Source organism: Pseudopipra pipra, chromosome 6, assembly GCF_036250125.1.
Source record: "Pseudopipra pipra isolate bDixPip1 chromosome 6, bDixPip1.hap1, whole genome shotgun sequence".
Classification (NCBI taxonomy): Eukaryota; Metazoa; Chordata; class Aves; order Passeriformes; family Pipridae; genus Pseudopipra; species Pseudopipra pipra.
In genome coordinates this window covers 33,200,342-33,223,063 of record NC_087554.1, presented here as the reverse complement: position 1 = coordinate 33,223,063, position 22,722 = coordinate 33,200,342, and the positions used below count along the sequence as shown (strand labels likewise).

The 22,722-nt window shown below is 35.5% G+C and overlaps 1 protein-coding gene across 9 annotated transcripts in view; it reads right to left on the bottom strand.

The window, feature by feature from the left end:
- Positions 1-18,897: 18,897 nt before the first annotated feature.
- FMN1 (formin 1) overlaps positions 18,898-22,722 on the bottom strand; it is a 187,712-nt gene continuing 183,887 nt past the window's right edge. For 6 of the 9 annotated variants that reach the window (XM_064658464.1, XM_064658471.1, XM_064658469.1 and 3 more), the window contains 2 exons: positions 22,115-22,199; positions 20,845-21,039 (listed from right to left, as the gene is read on the bottom strand). In XM_064658464.1, the coding sequence (XP_064514534.1) occupies positions 20,995-21,039; positions 22,115-22,199 (130 nt within the window). In that variant the 3' untranslated portion in view covers positions 20,845-20,994. Of the gene's footprint in view, positions 21,040-22,114; positions 22,200-22,722 lie in introns of all 9 variants that reach the window. The other 3 variants (XM_064658470.1, XM_064658472.1, XM_064658473.1) reach the window with 1 other exon arrangement.

Here is a 22,722-nt window from a genome sequence, read left to right as displayed (position 1 = left end):
ATATTTTAAACAGAGAAAAACCTTGTGGCCTTACCTTTGTAGTACTCTGTAGTACCATGGTCTTATTATTTACACGCTAACAAGCTCAGACATTCATTAAAATTCATATTTGTCCTACATACCAGCTTTGAATTAATGATACTTCCACTGTGAAGTCCCATGGGCTTTACAGATAATTACACTGATCCAAAGAAGATAACAGAGAGAGAATTCACACACCTTAATCTGCTTCCAGGGATGCAGATAGAAATAAGACTATTCTTCTCTCTCTCCCCAGTGAGATAGGCTAGATTTCTGTGTGTGCCACGCAGTTGATTCACACATGCGTTATAGGACTGAGGCATCAGGAGAATGTTAGATTTGCTAAGCACGTGTGCACATCTGAGCAGCAGATGCACACAGTAGGTATAGTGTGGCCTGGATGGGTCAGTGGGACAGACGGCATCGTGGCTCTGCTCCAGTTGCCTGTCAGCAGTGGTGCCTGGCTGGGAAGAGGGGCATTGCATTTGCAAAAACAACGTGGTAACTTCACCTTGTAATTTACCTTCTTCTGAGTAGAGGAAAAAAATAAAAAAATGAGAGCAATTAGAATTGTACCCTTGGGGACTGATGTTCCTTTTCCAGCATACAGGAGTAAACAGAGTTTTTCGTTTCAAAAGGTTTCCTGAAGGAGAACAACCAAGTCAGTGGCAGAAGACTGAGAAGTCCTGTTTGCTTAACAAAATTATGCCCTTGCACACTTTTCCTTTGCATTTTAAAACACTTAGATCCTATTTACTCCAAATAACTCAAACCTGCCTTAGAAATTACTTCATTAATTACTGAGATACAACAGTCAATATCGGCAGAAGAAGGCCCAACATTTTTTCTGAGTCATGCTGCTTGCTTGGATGGTTGCACTAACTAAAGTTTTGAATACTTCTGAAGGTGATAGTTGCATCATTTAAAATTTCATGGAGTGAAAAATTAATGTGTATTTGGATTTAGGCAAAACAATGAAGATATTTTTAATACCCATCAGCTCTTGGCCTTAAAATATCAAAAATATTAATCTTAATAAGATTCAGACACCTTGTTTTATTTTTTTAATCAGCTGAGACTGAAACCAGAACTTCACAGCAATGCACAGATATCACAAGGGATCCCAGCGCAGATTTTTGATACTACCTTGTAATGTAGCTTCAGAAAAACATCTGAAGCCTGTCTTCACTGCCTGCCTGAAAATGTAGCTGATGACTCTAAGGTGCTCTTTGACAATGTGTGACTTCTGGCTGCCTGAATTCCTTCTCTAGCTTTCGTGGGTCTGGATGGAGGAGTACAGAAATTTTAACTGTCACTTGCTCCCTTTCTTAATATTTTCTAAGAGTCTTGAAAATAAAATTTATAATTGGCTTTTTTTGAATGATCAAAGAGAAACATACAAGGATTAAATTCTATACTGACATAAAATATGCTTGTTTGAGATCACACTAAAACCCCCCCAAACTTCTAGGTTGTGATAAGTAATAACTTCTTGCTGTGATACAAAAGTAAATCACATAGCTTGGGGATGGATCAAATAGAGAAATTACACTGGCTCACAATAAATGTTCCGCAAAGAAAATTTGAATTCCTATGTTTGCATTTCTTTTTTAAGAATGCCTCGTGGAAAAAGTCATATTCCAATTCATATTACAAGGGAGTAAAAGAAAAATGGTTAAAAAATATCTTTCTCTAGAATATTTGAGAGCTATATCTTATCCTTCTGCCTAGTAATATCCATAAAGTTTCCAGCAATAAAGCAATTGGAAAAAATTAATGTGTCGGTTACAGCTCATCTGGGACAGAACACCCCAATTCATCAATCATAATTTTATAGTTATTGCAGGGCATCACTACTGAGTTGAGATTGTTTGATTCATATAATGATGGATTTGCAGACCTTAATATTGTTTTTCTTTAAATTCAACTTTTGGAATTAGTTTGCTGAGGTGTAAAGGCACAGTATTTTCTGTATTTAAGAAAAGAGACATATTCTCAATCTTAGCTCTGTATTAATGTATACTTATATAGAGACAATTAAAAATTGTGCTAAATAGATGTAACATAAATGTATTTATCTCTTTAAACAAAGGTATCAAAACCCTAGGTTCACATTAGATATATTTAAAAATCTGAAAAATGTATATTGGATAAGATTATACATAAAAGTATTGGCCACTGAGCCAAGCTCCTTAACTACACACTTTAAGAGTGATTAATATGGAATAAAGCCAAAAATGACACTAGTTACAATAGTAGTCAAGAAGAATTTATTTTTCAAGGATGGAGACAGAGTTGTGTGTACTTGGTAAAGTTTATTTCTAGAAAATTACACTTAATGGCAAAGATAAAGTCTTGCTGAACTTCTTTCTTTAAGACCTGAAGGACCTTGAATGTTCCTTCGGAAACAGATGTTCAAGAGGAACATGATTTCTATTTTTGTTGTTAATTTGTTTCAACTTCAAATGAATGAAGAAGCTGGAATTTGGGTGTTAAATTAGATTTAGCAAATAAAAAGGCGAAAGAAAACTATGTGTACAATGGAACAGACTTATTGAATGGATCTAAATCCTATGGTAGGTAATTTGATCTAATTTTTGCAGAAAGGCAAATGCCAGATGTTTGCTCCACTTTGATCTTAATAACACTTTAGGCTGCAGACAATAAGATTGGTTTAAAATTTATTGTCTCTTTGATTTCTTCATTCTAATGCTTTTTAAATTCTTTACACAAGACAGATCTATATATAGGCAACTCGGGTGGCATCAGAAGCACTGTATACTTAAGACATTCTTGAAAACCTCAGTATGGAACAGTGTTTGCTGTTTTATGCATCAAAACAAAGCCAGATTTTATACAAGCAACATTCAATTTTCATTTTATTATAATGTCTCTTTTTATTTTGCATATGATGTTCTGACTGTCGCATCTGTGCCACAGCTCCTTATGCTTTTATCTTTCAATAACCTTATTAAAAGTCAAGACAATATATTAAATCAACATTAAGCAGCAGGAGTTGAAAGTTAAGCTAATCCATTCCTTTGCACTGGGAGTATAATCTGTGTGGATCTCTAATTTCACCATTGAGTTGCTTTTAGGATTCTTTTTGTACAGAATATGCTTTTTAAAAGGAGAGCTGCTGCTGAAGACACTAGTAAAAGCCTCTGAGAAATCATAACATCCAAGAGGTGTTCAACTTGCCTTTGGTTTGCATCTTCACATTCAAGGAGGCCATTGCTCTGTGAATGTGCACTGAACTCATCTTACAGCTGTTTTTTAAGTGGTGTCAGGTTTCTACCAGAGTATCTTGTATATTCACTATTACTGAGAAATGATGAAAAGCAAGTGAGACAGAACAAACAGTAGAGCAAGAACAATGATTAAAAAGAAACAAATAAAAAAATCCTGGTATACACCCTGAATGTCTTATCATGATTCTCTGGCACAGTTCGGAGCCATCTGTCCCTTAGATCCATGCATGATGTCTCAACAATTGCTTTTATTCTGCTCAGCCCAGTAGTCTGAAAGTTCAAAAAGTCAGAGTCAGTTTTCCTCTGAAGGAAATTCTGAATTTTATCTGGTGATGAAACTCCCATCACTCAGCCAACTGAGAGAAGAGCTACTCTGACAGGTCTTCTTAAACAGTCAGCATTGACGGACTATCAGAAGTTGGCAGCCTCCCTACTCCTGTACCACCAAGTTTAGTTCTTTCAACAAACTCCTTTGCAAACCAAAAGAAAAATTCCTTCCTTCAGAACCAAATATTTTAGTTCATTACCAGGGACAAAATATTATGCACACATGCATAGAAGTAAATATTCTCTTTCTATCACATAAGCATGATAAGTGAGAAGACTTGCAATCACTTCACCTCAAGAGAGAAGCTGGGTAAAGCAAAAGACTCTTCCCATGAGAATTGTTCAAATGCATTTTCACATCTTTTCTTCCTTATCTTTGCTATATCTCCAGAGTGAAAACATCTTTGTTTATCACTATTACATTGCAATACTGTTTGCATAATTCCAAGGCACATTTTGTCAATGATTTGATTTCAAATCATTGCAGAAGCACTGATTTCCTAAAAAGGCACTGGTTTCCTAAAAAGGCATGATGTTTTGGGACTGAAAATCTTTCGCAACACTAGCTTTTGTGCATCATAGTTGAAAAGTGTACAAATGCTACCCAATGAAATTTAATGGAAGCCACACAAGGAAAGATTTTAGCCTCAACATTTATCTTTACCAACACACGGAACCCCCTTGATTACTGTTGGTGAAAAAAGAAGGCAGTGTCTATTTCACAGGAGAGGATAGGAAGTAACAGTCAGTGTGATGGATGGTGGAAAGAAATAGAGGGCAAGGGGAAAGAAATATGAGCATCAAGTACTGATCTCAAAGATGAGGTCTAGTCTGCTGTCAGAATGTATATAAATAGTTTATTAATAACAGGAGAGATGTATTGGCATTAGTGTGAAAGGAGTGTAGTCAGTTTGTATTGCATTGTCAGAAGTAAGCCATCTGGGTAGAGTACAGTTTATATTTGTTAGATATAAATAGACTACATCAGTAGAAATCCAGCACAGATCAATTCTTGTAAAAATATTCACTTACTTCAAGGCATTTATCCAGCAGATGACACTGCAGTAATCTCTACTATCATTATCAAATCTGTTACATTCACTTACAGGGGGGCATAGCTGTACATCAGCATGACAGAGAAATCCCAGAGAAGTTTTAACCTTATGAACTTTTTTACAAGTAATAATTTAATTTCAAAAGCTGGAAGTTTATCCTTTAATTAGCATCAGTCGATGGGTGAAACAAACTCTGCTTTCTCCCACAGGGGAAAACAACAGTTACCAGGGAAATCTTTCAATCTTCTGTAACAATTATACCACATCATTGCTAAGCACACCAACATTGAGGATGATGTCCTATTCTTTCCCCAGTTCTTCCCACTTAACCTGTCAGTCCCAACAGCAGCTTAGCTTCCATCTGGGGCTGGTACATTGGGGAAAGGAAGACCAAAATTACTTGGTGAGGTGACACTGAGGAGAGAGTTTATGCTCAGGGGAACCCCTGCAAAGTGAGGTTTGGTGCTACTTGCATCTTGCTTGCAAGAGAATGGATTCAGAGAGGCATGCAATATCAGAGATATGTCTGCAGGGCACCCTTGACACACGGTCAACAGCTTGCTGATGAAATGTCTCACTATCAATGCCAGTACAACCAACGTCTCCTGGGAAGCAATCTGGTTTATTGCTACATGCAAGATTTTTTTGTGATGCTTAAGGAATGCTTCATTTGATGTTGCATGTCTTGCTTGATTTAAGCTCCTATGTTTCATCAGTGATTTGCAGTAAGTACATTTTTCTTTGATTTATTATTTCTTTTCCAAATAAAACTAGTATTGAGCAATACTGATTAGTTTCGGTTCTGGATTTTTCAGATTTCAAAGGTTTAATTAATTCAATTTACTGCTGAACAACATACTGCCTGATAGCTATGGAAATAGGATCTCCAGTCTGTGGATTGTGCCTCTAAGAATAAACTAATCATAGAGTCCATTCAAGTGAAATGCTACACAGCAGCTAAAGACTGCAGCCTTTCCTCAGGACTCATTGTTGGTACAATAATGTGAACTATATATACAGTATTCATTCAGGTCAAAATAGCCTGGAAGCTGGGGTGGCAGCTCTAAATGTTCCAGCTTCAGCCTTAGTCTGTTTGGCTTTGCACAAAACCCTAACCTTACAGCGCAACCTCAGACAGGACTAGTTTTATGCAGAGGATGCAAGTTGCCAAAGCTTATATGTAGGGCTGTGTTTGACTTTCACAATGTAAGACCTGGAGTGCACATTCCCTCTGAGTTGGAATCGGATGTTACACCCTGAGGCACAGGTCAGCATGTCCGTCATGCATAGATGAGACCGTCTGCACCTCTCGGTTGGAGAGGGATGTTATTTTCTTAAGGAGCAGGATGTTATTCCTAGAGGTCTGCCCCTTGGTAGGGTCAAGAGTAATATTTTATGGATAATGTTTATGATTAATTTTGGCTGTGGCCTTTCCTTTCAGAATTTGTATGGTGTCAGTTCAAGCTGGTAAGGGGAATGCTTGACAAGGTTAAGGCGTGAACCGTATGCTCACTTTTCCTTCCAAAGTAAATACTACAACAACAATGCACATGGGAACCAAGCAGCACATTCCTAAATCAAATCAGAAGACTCATACAGGGAACTAAAATAGTAGGGTCCAAGAGGGTGGGTTTTCCCTTTTTGTTTTTTCAGTCCAAAGGATACATTTTCAGAAAGATGCCTTGGGAATTAGCTCTACACAATCCCAGGAGCAAAAAGGGCAGTTTGGCATCAGGTTTCTTTTGCTCACACTACTTAAAATTAATATTCTTTGCCTCTGTTCTCTAAAAAAATCTGCTAAAGTAAGGTGAATACTTCTTAGCTGTTCAATGCTGCTTTAAGGAAAGGACACACTAGCATCACAGTGTGATGCAAGTTTACATAGACTCTTGCTTTTGGAAAATATCCTGATTATCTGCCTGACTGCGAATAGGATCTTTAGATTCATATGTAAGTTGTTCTCTTTTTAAGAATCTAAACTCTTTTCTCAGCTTCTGGAAACTGTATTCCCTTCACGTTTTTTCTTAATATATTAGTTTCACAGTAGGCTTGCAGGTCAATTTGGTTTGATATTTTAGAAGACACTTAAGACCAGAAGAGATGGGAAACTTCTTTTAAAATCTCAAGGTGTTCTTTTTGGTGGGACATAGTGTTCGGTCCCACAACTTGCTTTCTGTGTCAGTGTCACTAGAGAGCAATGAGTAGAAGGAAGTATTCTTGCAATATTGTGAAAACTTCCAAAAAGATACTACTGTATGTAAGCAATTAAGACGACAATTTCAATAGTGCGTGCATGGAGCAGAAAACCATCTTGGATCTGCATCACCATTTTGGAGTGTTGGAATGTATCATCCAAGGGGTGTGGTGGGAAAAATCATTATATGAGAGTTTCTGATGGCGATTTCAAATTTGGAAGAGAGGGCAAAATTTAAATGGTGGAACACCTTCTCCTCCCCCTGCCCCAGCCTTGTCTCTTATTCATCCTATAGAAAATAATTTCTGTAATCAGAGAATACATCTCACATTGTGCTTTCCTTTAAAATTCTGAGGTTGTTAAAAATCTTTCAAATCTTTAATATCACTGAAATTCAGAACCTAAGGGTAGCAATGTGATCTATAATTAAAACCCTATCATGAACGCAAAGCCTCCTGAGAACATTTGCACTGTACCATTGCACCTCTGAAAGATAGGATTGTTATGGCTACTCTGAATCATATATAAAACCAGCATTATCACATATAAAACTAGCATTGTTAGCCTTCATCAACACTTTAATGGAAATCAAAGATGTTCAAAGTGAAAAAAAAAAAGGGCATAACACACTTCTGTCTTATTCACAGCCAATCAACAGCCCAAAATACTGCTATAGACGCTGCAAGTGAGATTAGCAAGAAAGCTTCAAAACATCATCATGTTTCCATTTTTGAGGTTAATAAGAGAAGCAAAAGATAAAAAACATAGACATCAAAATTTAAAATGTTCCTCTTAACTCACATGCATGGTCCCTTGCAGCTCATTTTATATGGCCATTTGTGGGTTAAGCTTTTCATAACAAGTTAATTTCAAATATTACTGCTCAGCTGATTACATAATTGTAGAATTCTCAATTGAATCCAAGTGTTTATTGACACTATCTTGATTAGTTAGAAATGGTATGGTAGGTTTTTGGGCCTGACTCTGTGACTAATTGAATCTGAAATGAAAACTTGTAAATATTAATACAAATACTTACAAGTATGTCCAAGAATTTGGCTGAGAAATTTAGGGATCAATTACTGGAGCTATTTCAAATAGCTTAATCATTGCAGTCCTGGAATTTGCAGTTGGAATAAATTTCATTATTAGCAATGAACAAATGCTGGAGCTGGATAAATGCACATGAAGCTAGCAATGGTTTCTTAAACAGGGAGGAGAAAGAGGAAGACAGAAAAATTTACAAAGAGGAAACAATGCAAAAGGAAAAAAAATGAAAGAAGTCTTAGAAGTCTTATAACACACTGTGACTGAAAATATTATTCCTCACTCACCCCTCACATTCTTTTTACAAAGCTGCAGAGGGTTTTCATGAAGGCTCAGCATGCCTAAACAAGTTTCACTCAGAAAGAATAAGTTGTAAAAGTTAAATCACCACTCATTTCTTTTGAGCCTGTCTTCAGCTGTGATCTGTGGAGCTTTAGCTTCTCTTGTCAAGGGTAGATAAAACAGTACTATAAGACCAAACTTGAAAACCCTTAACTTTTCCCAAGTGTCTGGGAAGTATAAGAACATATATAAGAACAGTATTTCTTCCAGCCGCGGTCCATACAGTAGATGACCTATATGCAAACTAGGAACTTCTGAAGCCCAGACATCTGTTCATCCACCATCCTACAGAAAAGATCTGGCATATTCATGAATGCATCAAAGACTGCTTGTAAGATGCAAGAAACCTAGAGCAACTAGACACAATGAAACGTAACAATTATGTAGAAAACAAAAACAGGACTTACAAACTGTTCTGCACATTTTTTTTCATCTCTCCCAAGAACCCAGCGTGCCTTGAAAGGCAGATCTCCCAGTTAGGCTGTCTTAGGGGCTTCTATTTTTTTTGCACTGGAATCCCTTGGTTTATTGACTCACGGTAGTAGCCCTTTCAAGACTGCTTTGTTTGACCTAGTGTATTTATCAATATTTGTATTGCTAATTTCATTATTTTGTAAAGGACCTTAGGATTTGTCTCATGAAAGAGGTTACACATAGAAATCCCCAGTCTGCTTTGATTAAATTTTCTGACAAATGCATCTCAAATGGTCATTTGCTTTTAAATTATTTCAGTAAGTACAGTATTCCAGCTTTTACTACTGATTTTGCACGAACTATCATTTCCTGAACTAATGAATGTATGAAAATTTCATTATATATTACTGAAATAGATAATAGATCTATGAATGGATCAATTTCTTTTGCCATATCAATAGCATAGTTTGTATTACAGATGTATGTACACATATTTTTAAAAATATATGTATGCATACATATGTATCTGCATATTTATAAATAAAGTAACTTAACAACTGCCTGCTTTTATCTCCAGCTTTAACCCCTGGATAAATAGCTGTGATATTTACAGAAATGAACCAATGCATCTCTGAAATTATTTAATTGTATAGATCTAATCTGCCTATTAATTAGAAGCGGACAGTTGTATTATAGTATTTAAAATCAGTATATCATAAATTCGCTCTGTATTTATGAAATAACACTTTTCAATAACCCCAGAGCTGAAATACATTAAGAAATAATAAAGAATTCCATGTTACAGAAAATAGGCTTTATGTCTGATGAGTGTTTTATCTGTTGTACTTGCTTCCCTGCATGTGGCATTTCTCTCTCAGAATAACAGAGGCACAGCACTATAGGAAATACTGCTCTTAGGCTAGATCCTGTGTGTTGCATTCCAAGAAGCATAAGGACAGTTCATGAACTACAGGAGTCCAGCACTCCTTTTGGACAGAGGGGTCAAATTTAGGTTCTTAATGAACAGTAAATCAATTGTTAATGCGGATAAACAATCTGTCATCTGACGTCTTGGCATATCAATAGGATTCCAAGAAAAAAGTTTATAATGTCCATCTTTTCAGAAGCACACCATTTTTTTGTGTCAGAGTATCAAGAAACTAGACAGTAAATAATATGAGGAACAGAGAGCAAATGTCTGCAAGTTGGATTGATTTGCTCAAGTATTTTTAATTAGGATGATGTAACTAATTACATCCTTGTGTAGCTGTTCAGTGTCTATCTAGACATGCTCAGCATTGTGGTACTTAAGCATGTAGTATGTCTTTATGGAATCTTAGAATGGTTTGGGTTGGAAGGGACCCTGTGAAGACCATCTCATTCCAACCCCCCTGCCATGGGTGCAGACACCTTCCATTAGACCAGGCTGGTCCCAATATCTGTGTCTCCCTCCCTTCTACAGAAAATTGATTGCAAACACTTCATATTTGGTTAATGTTTACATCTTGGTGATTATTTCTATGTGGCAATATATCTCCAATTAATTTACGTAGCTGAAATCTTGCTCAGGTTCTTGTTTTCTCCAGCCTCAATGCATTAGTCTCTTCTGTGAGGAGAAATGCAGCCTTTCAAACCAAAATCCATTGGCTTGATCATGCTTCTGTAGATTTGTTGAGTTTCTCCCTCTTTTAACCTGAGCAGTTATGATTTTCAAGGTCCTTCATAGTATGCATTTGCTCTTACTCTCTGTTGACATGATCACTCCAACTTCTCTTGGCTAAGGATAATGATTTTTCAAGCAAACACACTAATAATGTTCTCAGAAACATCTAAAACCAAGTCACAGTCTTTCAGTTTTAAATTTGTGATGGGTGATGCTAAAACCCCCCTCAAAACTGGCTAAAATATAGCCAGCTATCTTTGGAGCATTGTTGAGGATCCTGGTGAGGATGCTTCCAGTTTCTGTACTCCCCAAAATGGTCAGCTGCTAGATGAAATCACAACACAATTTTATACTTAAATTGTAATTGTCTTCTATTCTGACTATAGGAAAACAGGAAAAAAATACACCCATGATATTAAGGTTTCTTACACTATCAATATATAAGTAATGGCAAAATACATATAAAATTATAATTCAATTTATAGATCTTTCCCCCCCTTAGAAAATAGAGCCCAAATGTCTGGACACACAGATAACACATACCTCTGAGATGCCATTTTATTATAATTTTGTGGGCAGTATGCTCCAAGTTACTGAAAAGCTTTTCCATATTATGCACCTGGAAATGTGACAAGTTGCAAAAAGTGGGATGAGAACTAAAGGAAATCTACATCTTCATACCTGTGCAAATCATTTCAGATGCACCCACCAAAAAACACCTTCAAGAAACTGACATCAGTAAGCTATCAGTAAGCTAAGTATTTGAATTCCTTGCAGATCTGTGAAATATTGTGTGTCTTTTTAACAAGCACACTGAACCTGGCATATTACACGTATCAGTAAAACAGTGGAAATAAAAAGTTATTTAGACAAAATTTTTCAAACAGAGAAACCTACAGTATCTCAACAATGTATTTTGCATACAAAAAAGACAACTGATACAATGATCAAAAGTACTGAGGAGGAAAATATAGTCTTTTATTTACAGTCAATGTCTCCTTAAGAATTTAGTTTAAAAATAAATACTCCATTCCACAACAATAACTTTTACAAAATTAATCATGTGCACATCTTGGTTTTTGAGAAAATTAAACTTTCACATACATAGTAGAAACACATACAGACGTAAACACACACACACAATTACAATGTGAAGGGGGAAAAAAGGACCTGAATCTATTGAGCTTATTCTTTTAAGACATTTATAACATATTTAGTCAAGAACTACCCAAATGAGTTTAATTCCTGAAAAGCAAAAAACCCTAAACCATACTAATATTCCATTAGTTCTGCTTTATATATTGTAGGATGAAAAATGCAATTTTTCAATTCAAAGGACAGCAAATATATAACTGTTGAGTTTATGTGTGAACACTCAAGTAAAGCTATGATTTTACCAAAGCAAATACCATATGGACATGAAAGACTTAAATACTGTTATGTCTCTGAAACTTGCTCGGTACACAGAGAACATTAATAGCATTGTGAGAGAATTTACCATTTTGCTACATCTTCAAAGAGAAGTTAACCAGCCAAAGAGGGCTTTATTTTGATGATTTTGAGTCATATGGAGAGAAGAGAGGAAAGAGTACCAAAAATAATAATGTTCAAAAGTGCAACTATTCAAATCAAAATGACTGAAAAGGAAGAAAAAATTAAAATCACTAAATGAAGGTTGAAAATCATACTATAATCTTACTAAAAACACTGTCTAGTGGCCAAGTCTGATTCACCACAAAAAAATATTTCTCAATTTTTGCTTCCTATAACTTCTGAATATGGCGAAGCTTTTAGTACAGAGAAGAATAGCTGAGCACAGCTTTTCTTCTTGAGGCAGATATACCCCCCAAAAATAGAGTGTCACTATAATACAACTATGTTTTCAAAAAATATAAAAATAATTCCATTATTCCTGAGCAGCATGTCAGTCATCAGCTGGGCATTCACAGCTTTGCAGAAAGCACCTACAAGAAACAGTGCTTTTATCAACTGTCAAAAGTCCTTATCCAGTCCCATCTGACATGGAGCATGAGTTTTCCTTTGCATCAGTTATCACTGGCATTTCAAAACCAGTGCAACGTGACAAGAATGCATTTAATTTGACACAGCTTTTCTGAACTTGACACCTAAAAATCTGTGAAAATTCCCTCTCAAGTATTTCCCTTTTCTGAGCTATATGGAAATGAAAGTGTGTTGTTCAGGCTACATGCCCGACAAGCATGCACACAGATTATTTTGCTCGACTAGCATAGCACTCAGGCCTCCACAGAAACCTGTCCAAGATCAAGCTGGCTTGTCTAATATAGTATCATCTTTTAATTAAAAAACCTCACACAAACCCAATCAAAGACTTCAATAGGAAGTTACATGAGCATGGACTTCCCCAAAAGAAAACCCACGAGGAAGATATAGTGAGCTTTATATTGTTGCAGTGGTACTTTTTACCAACATTTTCATTCTAGGTATGTTTCTGAGTCTCTTTACTTGGCCCCTGCATAAGTGATGGAAAGTATGTGTAAAACTTAATGCTTAAACACTCAGATACATCTCCCACATAACACATCTGGGCTTGAATCAAGCAGAAGTTGATTAATAACAAGTTCTGTCCCCAACTCAGAGAGATGGGTTTTCTTGATGTAAAATGGTAAGCTACAGAAACGCAGGAAAACACTGTATTGATTGTCTAACTCTATTAGATGGAGTTGTGTTCAACCTAGGTGAATTATGAAGGTTTAACTCCTGCGCAGTAAAGCATTCAAGTCTTTATTTTGGTTTGGAATTTAACTGACCTCATCCAATAGTTGATTTTTTTTTCTTGGATGTTTAGGAGCCATGTGACTTTACTTTTATTAAAAGAAACAGAGAGGGAAATTAGATGAATTGCTGAGTAAAAATGGTGAGAGGCAAATTCCTGCCAGTTGGCTGAATTTGAATATTACAGGGAATCTTGAAGCAATGAGATTCACAGATGGACCTTCTTGTTTCTTTACAGCCCTTCTAAACACACTGGGCTGTAGTAGTATAACTGAATAAAAAGAAATGAGAAAAAAGTATTATTTTTATGTGGAATGAAATCATTTTTATTTGTTCATCTTCCTGCAGATATGAAAGAAGTCTGGAATCGAACTCAGAGCTTGTTCTGTTTTGATTCATTACAAAATGGTATCCTCCCTCGTAAAACCTAGAAGATACCCACACCACAAAAAATAATTCCAGTAGATAGAAAAGAAGAATTAAAAGAAGGAGAACATGGCTTTTATCCAGTTTATAGTGATTAGCTGCTAATGGCAATACATCCCTAAAACTACTTTACAACTAAGAAGTAAGTATCACGCGTTATACAATATATATGTTATTTGCTGACTATTGATGCTCCAAGCTGTAGGAAACAGTGCTATGGTCTTTGATCACTACTCTGTTTCTGCAGTTTCTATTATATGGTTTGTGAATAGTTGCTCAGGATGACCATTCGTTCAATTACACTGGAATATATTTACAGCATGTAAAATGAAAAAGTACTGAACTACAAGTTTGATCTCTCTGGGAGAAGTCAGGGAGAAAATGTACCATTTAAAGTATTCAAATGCATAATTCAGAGATTGACAAAATCATCTGGTGGAAGATACAAAAAAACCCAAAGAAACACTATCAACCAGTGAGGAGATATTACAGCTCCTCTTTCGAAAGTCACTTGAGCTTAACCTATAAGGATACTGTGTGTCAGTATCAATATAATACATGAATCACAGAATCAAACTCTTCATCTTTGAGCTTACCAAATATATAACAGTTTAATGGCTATCACAAAAACATCCCACCTGATATCTTTAGTGTTATTCTGTGCCCCAGTTAACTTTTAATTGTAGTGAAGACAATAGTTATCAATGACGATTGAATTTGGCCCCGTCATTTGGCCCTATGCTACAAGTATTTGTTTATGATTAGGAATGGCTGAGAATGCAGATGGCATGACAGCTAAACTCATCTTACCTCTAGCAAAATATGAATGTTCCTGTCAGAACAACACTGGAAAATCTGAAATACCGCTCTCTGTCCAGACTCTGATGATGGATCGCTCTTTCAACAGTTTTTGCTGTCAACACTTTGGTAGTCACAGCACAATAAAAGAGTAAGAATATATAAGCGATTCTGTTCATATTAAACAATCATACAAGCAATAAATACCAGAACACAGGCACAGAATGATGCTCATATGATGCCTGCAGCATTTCTGAAATCTGTGGAACCTAACTGAAGGACACAGACAACTGTACAAAATTTCTGTTTTGGAAGAGTGTGCTAGCTTTTACCTTAATCTGGAAATACAGCTGTGATCTCTTTCCCTCTTGATAATCTATGGCAATTGACATTATTTTCCAGTCTCCCTTCCAGGAGTCCCTGGGGCAATCTTGGCTCAGGGAATTCAACTGCAGTGTACCTCCTGAGAAAGGTACTTCTAGAAACTGATGGCCAAAGCAAAGATGCCATGCCAACAGCATCGTTTTCCATCCTCCAAAAGTTCCCATAACTCCAAAAACTTTTGAGGAAGAAGAAAGAAAAAGGAAAGGGAAAGGGAAAAGGGAAAGGGAAAGGGAAAAGGGAAAGGGAAAAGGGAAAGGGAAAAGGGAAAGGGAAGGGAAAGGGAAGGGAAAAGGAAGGAAAAGGGAAGGAAAAGGGAAGGGAAGGTTTGGGAAGGTTAGGAAAGGGAAGGTTTTGGAAGGTTAGGTAAGGTTTGGGAAGGGAAGGTTTGGGAAGGTTTGGGAAGGGAAGGTAAGGTTTGGGAAGGTTTGGGAAGGGAAGGTTTGGGATGGTTTGGGAAGGTTTGGGAAGGGAAGGTTTGGGAAGGCTTGGGAAGGCTTGGGAAGGGAAAGGCAAGGCGAGGCAAGGCAAAGGCAAGGCTAAGGCAAAGGCAAAGGCAAGGCAAAGGAAGGCAAGGAAAGGAAAGGTCCCATACTGGCATAGTTAATAACAGGATTCTAAAAGAGATTTTATTCAGTTTCACAACCCCATACTGTTCTCTATGGATGTTTTTTACTGTGTGGGCCAGAGAAATACATACATAAGTAAAAGTACATGCATCTATAGGCACTATCAGCCTCTAGAAAAAGGCTTCTTATTAACTCAATAGTAAACTGTTGAAGGGGAAATTGAGGTGAAAATGTATGAAATGAAATTAACCAGAAATATCTAAGGGAAAAAAAAAGTGCAGCCTTTAATTTACTCTGACACCTGGCAGAAAGAAATCACAGGAAATGCAATGCTGTTCTACATTATGCAAAAGCTTATGTTACTTAATAACGCCCCTGCATAGGTGGAGCATTCTGCCTCTAAGCTATTTATCAGTTCAGCATTTTTACTTCACTGCTTCTTAAAATATATAGTCTCTTATGTCCTGTGCTTGCAATTTACAAACAGGTCCTAATTTAAAATCTTGAATTCTATGAGGTATCAAAGCAAAATCATTTAAAGTCAGTTGAAGCTTGCCAAATTTCATAAAATAGTACAGTTTAGGTGTAGTAAATCTTCAAGAAGTGGAAAAAACATCCATTTTAGTAATGTTCTCAAGAATATTTTTTTAGATTGAGAAAATTGTTAAAAAACACCCAAGAAAAGGTCTTGCAGGTATTTTGAAGAAAATCTGCAAAACCAAGTATTTTTGAAGAGTTCTAGCAATTTTGCTTGCACAACTTCTGAACTTTAGATAGCTAAAAAAATAGTATAAAATTCATACGGTTTAAACCGTACTGAGCAGCAGAAATGTTTGCTAATTATACTAACAGGTCATATCTAATAATTCACTAAAAGGAGAGACAATTATATAAATTTGGCACCACGCGAGCTGCACCCAAGGTAAAGTCCCTTGTATATGCTCAAACCTTTGACTAAGGAACTAGGGCTTCTGTGACTTTGGGATTTCTCACTGTGCAATCCAAAATGCCAGTTTTCTCAGATCTAGCTTGGGAATCTCCAAATCAGAATTGAATTTCATAGCGTATAAATTTGCTATCTTGTAAATACCACAAGATGCATCCAACAGATATGAATTAATTTTTTTAAATATAAATATTTATAATTCGACAATGTTTTCCTGCATTATATTGTTCTACACCACACTGTTTGTTCATATTTTAATTTCAAAATCACAATAAAGGGCTCTTTCAGCTTGGATAAGGATATATCATTACAGATAAGAAAAATATTTTATTAAGTCTTTTTGCATACTTATTGTTATATTTTTCTCTCTAGAGGAACTATCTGAACTGGTGAGTCAATGGACATGGGATGCCACTGAACTGAGTCCAATAAGCTGTATTCCGCTACACACACCTTTCAGAAAAATGTTCCATCCTGATTTGAAAACATCAGAAAATGAAGACACTCCAACTATCTTTGGTAACTTCTTCCAGTGGTTAACTAGCCTCATTACTAATAGTCTGTAATTTATTGGTAATTCTAGTTTATCTGACTTTAATTTTTATACTGTTTTGTTACATTTTTCCTTGCTGGCTCAAGGAACCATGTTGCTCCTGGTATTTTTCTCTCTTTGAAGCAACTTATTGACTGTAATCAAGTTACTGCTTAACTTTCTTTTTTATTTTCTTTACAGTTATGTGCAAATACACAGGCTTATCTTCAAAAGAAGAACGACGAAGAGAACTCTCCAGATTGCAAATTCTGAAATTCACTTAACTGGCATTAAGAAATTCCAAAGGTGTTAAAGGGAAAAAAAAAAAAAAGAAAAAAAAAAAAGAAAAGAGCAAGGTGCATAAAAATACTGAATGAGACAGAGAGAAGGCCAAGAATTAGAAAAAACTAAGTGGACATGATTTTCTGAAACTATAAGCCTAGATGGGTGCCTAAACACAGATTAAAGAGATGAATATTTCTAAATTGTTGGGTGTTTCTGAAATTCCACACCCAGATAAGATTAAGGCATACATTTTTAACATACTGACCTGAAGCAATGAAGAAACAGTATTATTAAAAAAGTAACTACACAGTCTTCCGCTACCCCATGTTCAGCCAGGAAAGATGTTTAAATCTCAGAAAGTAATTGGTATCAATTTAATGGAAAATATGGGCAATAAGAACCCTCTACACAATATGGAAAACAAAATATTTTATTCATGTTTCATGTAGAAAAAAAATTAGACTGGTCAGAGATACCCTGGCTGTTTATATCTGGTTGGAGAAGACACGCTCAACAAGTCAGAAAGGTTGAAATCTTATGAAAACATTATCCTTCCTAGAACTGCTTAAGATGTTCAATTATTTTTCTCTCTGCTTACTGCATATTCCATATATTCTACTTTAATTTTCTACATATACAGAAACTGAAGATCATACAGTTTCTGTTTTGATGCAAAAAATTCTAAGTTAAATACAAAAGTGTAACATTCAATCTATACATTTACAACCCTGTGATAAAATTTATGATAAAACATTTGCGTGGGTTAGTCATGGCAAAACTCCTGGGTAGTTTTCACAGGTTAATAAAAACATAATGAAAATATAATCTATATTGTCAGATCTCAAAAACACTAAAAGGTCTTCCATTTTAAAATCTGCAAGTGATAATGTTGTAAGTAAGGTAAAGAGCACTTCAAAAATTATTCATATCTACTTATCTATACTAAATTCTTCCTAATAATTCAATTTATAAATCAGTAATGCATATAATTTTTTTGGGTCATAAGCACCTACTGAGTAACATGGCCCTTGCTTTACAGACTTTGAGAAGCTTGGCAATAACAGAAGAGATGAAATCAAAACAAAACACAAACCCCACTTCTGAAGCCACCTCTACTTCATGGTCACAGAAGCAACTTCTACAAAGTGTTGAGGTATTTTAAATTACATAGACCAGAAAGTTTTAACTGTCTATCTATTGCTGCTTGAATTAATTTGAGTCCACTCTTTACTTTTACTTCCTTGACAGTAATGTAGACGTACCACAGACTTCTGTTCCATTCCATATTTATGTATTCTTTCTTTTCTCCTTTTATTCTCCCCAAACTAGAAAGCTCAGGGTAAAGTGAGGCATCAAAACTAACTGTAAGCTTAAATCATAACTTTCTGGTGACACTTGGTGATCCCAAGATGAATGCTGGCTGATGCCTATTTTTTATGTCTGTAGTATCTAAACATTTCATAAATAAAACACCTTACACAGATATATCTCTTAATATCTCCTCTCCAATGCAACATTTTAGTTAAAGCCAGCAGGTGTACCATTGTGACTACAATTACTGTCTGAAGACACTTCTGGTTATCACTAGGGCTGTAAATGTGATATTTAGCTGACAAATTCCATCCAACGGTCTTAAAGTCTTGATTAAGAAAATGAATCAAATAATCTCGGTGAATTCTTCTTTTCATTTAAAAATAGTTTAATTAGTAGTCATGGGTCATGGGTGAAGTTCATGGGTGAAGCTTGAGAGGAAAATCAGTACAAATGAAAGTTAGGAAGAAACGAGGTCCCTGTGCTATGTAAGTTTTTGATCTTCGGAAAAAATAGCCTTAATTCTCAAAATTTTGGCAAATTGATAATCTGAAAAAAGAATTATAAATATGATCAAGGAATGCATTACATTAATAATTTTAATTTTAATCCCTTTTTATATACATTTTTAAACATTTCAAAATTAAGAGTGAATCTAAACTGAAAAATGAAAATTCACATTTATAAATTTTGCAACAGGATATTTCAATAATTTAAAATCTTTTTTCCACAATACACTTCTAATGAGAATTTTCAAGACAAATCGTTGTTCATAAACAGTGCTATTCTTGCTGCATAATATTTCAAGTAAAACAATTCATTGAAAAATTCTCGATCAAGTCAAATAACAATATACACTATCTTCATTACAGATAGAAAACTATACCAAAATCAACACTCATTTGCTTAAACACTCAGCAGAATTGCCTTGCTTGCTATTGTTCTTTGGCTTTTATAAGCGTTATTGCTCCTCTTGCTTATCACTAACAGTACTGGAAACAAATGTACTTTGCCTATTTAGTGGAAGACAGAAAACTTAAAACTTTGGAATTTTTTTCTCTGCAATGGGACTAGTCAACCTACAAATCAGATTATTTTTGCTGGCATATTATTGACTGCTTTCATAAGAATTATGCTCACACATCTTGAGTATATTTGTAGCAGCTAGAAACTCAAAAACATACAAGAGAATCTTAAGTCCTTTATTTTTATTTATGCAGGAATGAGAAAGATACTATTTAAGAAACCTGCAGTGAAATCCTCAAGTTAATTTATGGATGGGGTCTCTACAACTGCTGTTTCCCTTAATATTTCCTTAATATCACCTCTAGGGATGACTTTGCCTTAGGTTTCATCACAGTTTCTCTACTAAATTTGGCGTATGATAACTGATGCCTGTTTCATGTATATTCCTTCCAGTTTCTAAGCAAAGGACTAACACCTTTCCCCTGTTACCTTTTTGCACCTTTTTGCTTCACCTAATTTCTCTTTGTAACCAACTTCATACACCATTATCATAAAGAAGGTTTCTCTCTTGTGGACAGCAAGCAGAGTCACTTTTCTATTTTACCTTAAATTAACTTCTGCTTCAAGATTTCTCCTCCTAAGAATCAAAATCCTTAAAAGATCTTCAAGGAAGTGGATATTCAGTTATATATATATATATATATATATATATATATACGCACACACATAATGTATGCTGGACACATTCTTCATACAAACATAGGTGGAGAAGAGCAGGCTGCATTATATATTCTAGAGTGAGATACTTACTGTTTAAAAGAAAGCTTTCAATGGAATTAAAAGCCAGAGATTTAATGGCAAATGCGTAACTTCATAGAGACATATTACTGTATTTTATCTCAATGAATAATGACTAATAAGATCATCATTTTGTGGAATTGATACTTTAAATATATACTGAAATAAAAATATACAATTTATCCTTTTTTCTTTTGAAGCTTAAAATTTAGGAAATGTTAGGTTAAAGCCATAAAAATAATGAATCAGTTATGCCATCAATCATATAACTAAAGAATTTGAAACTATTCCTTTCCATGTGCAAAATATTATTTCCATTTCAATGTATGGCATAAGCTGAAGCTTCTTTAAAAATATAGTAAAATACAGCATAAATCTATAGTTACATTTAATCAGTTTTAGAAAGATGCATCCAATACTTCGACATGGTAAAATTATTTAGAATCAGTCAATTTTACCTCAGTTACTGCTGAAGTAACAAAAGCTACGATGCAATCGTCTTTTGTGAATGGAGTGGCATATTTGCTCTCATCTACACAAAACCCTGTAAATATAACCTACATGTTGTTAGTCATTACTTAACTCAGCATCCAAAGTGCTCATTTTAGTTGTTCTGTATTAATGCATTATGCACAGAGTATTTTAAATAACGATTAACAACAAGATGCATTTTAAGCAACGTAAGGAAGAGTTACAGAAAATAGTTTCGACTTCCCATATAAAAACCTTCTTAGAATTCCCTCCATTAAACATACAAACCCCTCTGAAGGAACTCAAAAGTCTTTAGTGGATTGTCTGGGAACAGATTAGCAAAGCAGAATTCAGTATTTAACATAAGGTGTTCTCTGGGCCATGGGTGTAATAAAGCATCATGCGAGATATGAAATAACTCCATCATTTTCATCTTTCTTCTTTCAGTTGGCAGTCACACTGGCTTCCTTCTGACGCAGTCTTTCTTTCTGTAAAAGAAAAAGAAAGAGTTTTATTATCATTCTTGTCTATAATTTTCCACCTCCTCTCAGTTGCCATGAGCACTTGGTCTTGAAGATGGAGAAGTACTAAACAAGTCACAGTAGATTAAAGTTTTCTTTAATTTAAAAATGCCTAGAGCACTCAAAGAAGGCCCAGAACCAGTTCTTACTCACTGTGGAAAAGCTGAGTTTGCTTTAGCTACACACTTGTCAAATACTGTGTGTACAGTAAAAATACACATCTCTGTGAAGAACAGTGCAGCCAGAGAAAATCAGATACATTTCAAATTCATGTGACTCTTAATACCTTCTCTTGTCTGGAATGGTTTCTGCTGACATAAAGGCTCTAATTTAGCATCAGCTAGGTTATCTTGCTTAATGACTTCTTCCCAGGTAAGTGTAGTCATTCTTATCTCTGACGCCTGATACTGCAACTGATATGCTCTGCTGGGAATGGAAGTAATATACTCACTCCTTCATGTGCATTTCCTTCCCTTAGTCTCTTTCTTACTAGAGTTTGAAAAATGCCAATCTAACCTATCTGTCTTTCACAAAGACAAAAAAGGTTTTCTTTACAGTGCAAATTATTAGTCCTCTTTTTGTGTTGTATTGAAAACACTAGTATACAGCAAGGAACAAAATAGGGGTTTAATCTCTTCTACAGTTATTTGACAGAGCAAACAAGATTTTTAAGGTTTTGAAAAAAACAGCCACTGGACAAATGTATGCAGTGAGTTTCAATGCACTATGAAGCATGGAAGAAAATACAAGAGACTTCAGTGGAAGGGAAGAAGAAACCACAAAAGCAGCTCTTCTCATATTTTGTTATCTAAAACAGCAGGGCCATGCTTTCACACAACTCAACTAAGTTTTAAATATAACTGTTGGACTACCATAGGGCATAAGCTTTAACGTTTCTCCTTGGGAAGAAAATTACTCTGCTACGTTCAAAGTAAGCATACTACATCACCCTTCAACAACACAGAAACCAACCATCATTCTGAATGACAAGGGTAGTGTCACAAAACCCATTTGCAATGTCATACTGGAAACCAGATCGTACCAGGCTAGCTGTAGGATTGATCTTCTTCGTTTCAACTTTCTTCTCTGCAGTTAACTTGCTCACTGACTGCTGAGCCACTTTAATTCTGAAACACAAAAAAAGACATCATTAGATTCAAAGAAATTAAAGGTATTCTGGCTCTGCTTTGCATCTACTTTATCTGTAAGAACCCTCACCACTAACTTTCTTTTTGGCACGTTAGCCCAACAAACTACTATTTCTATTCAAAGGCACTTAACAATGTACCAAAAGTAGATCAAAGTACATTTGCAAAGGGACAGCCCGTCTGTATTGCTCACTGAAAATGTCACCTGGTAAATGATTTTTCTGTTCCTGCAGTAGCTGGGTTTTATGGAATACCTTTCCCACTAAAAAGCTGCAGTATCAAGGCCAAAATATCCTCCTCTGAAAAAAAAAAAATCTATCCAGTTCAATCTGTTGCACATATAGAATATGCTATTTTAGTAGGCCATTTGCCAGGCTACACATTATATTTCCTGTGAAAATGTTGAAATGAAAGCATCTGCCATTTTTTCCGTGTTTTCTGTGTTGCTTTACATGGAATTGACTGACTAATCTCATTGATGGGGTAACTGGAGAAGGAAATC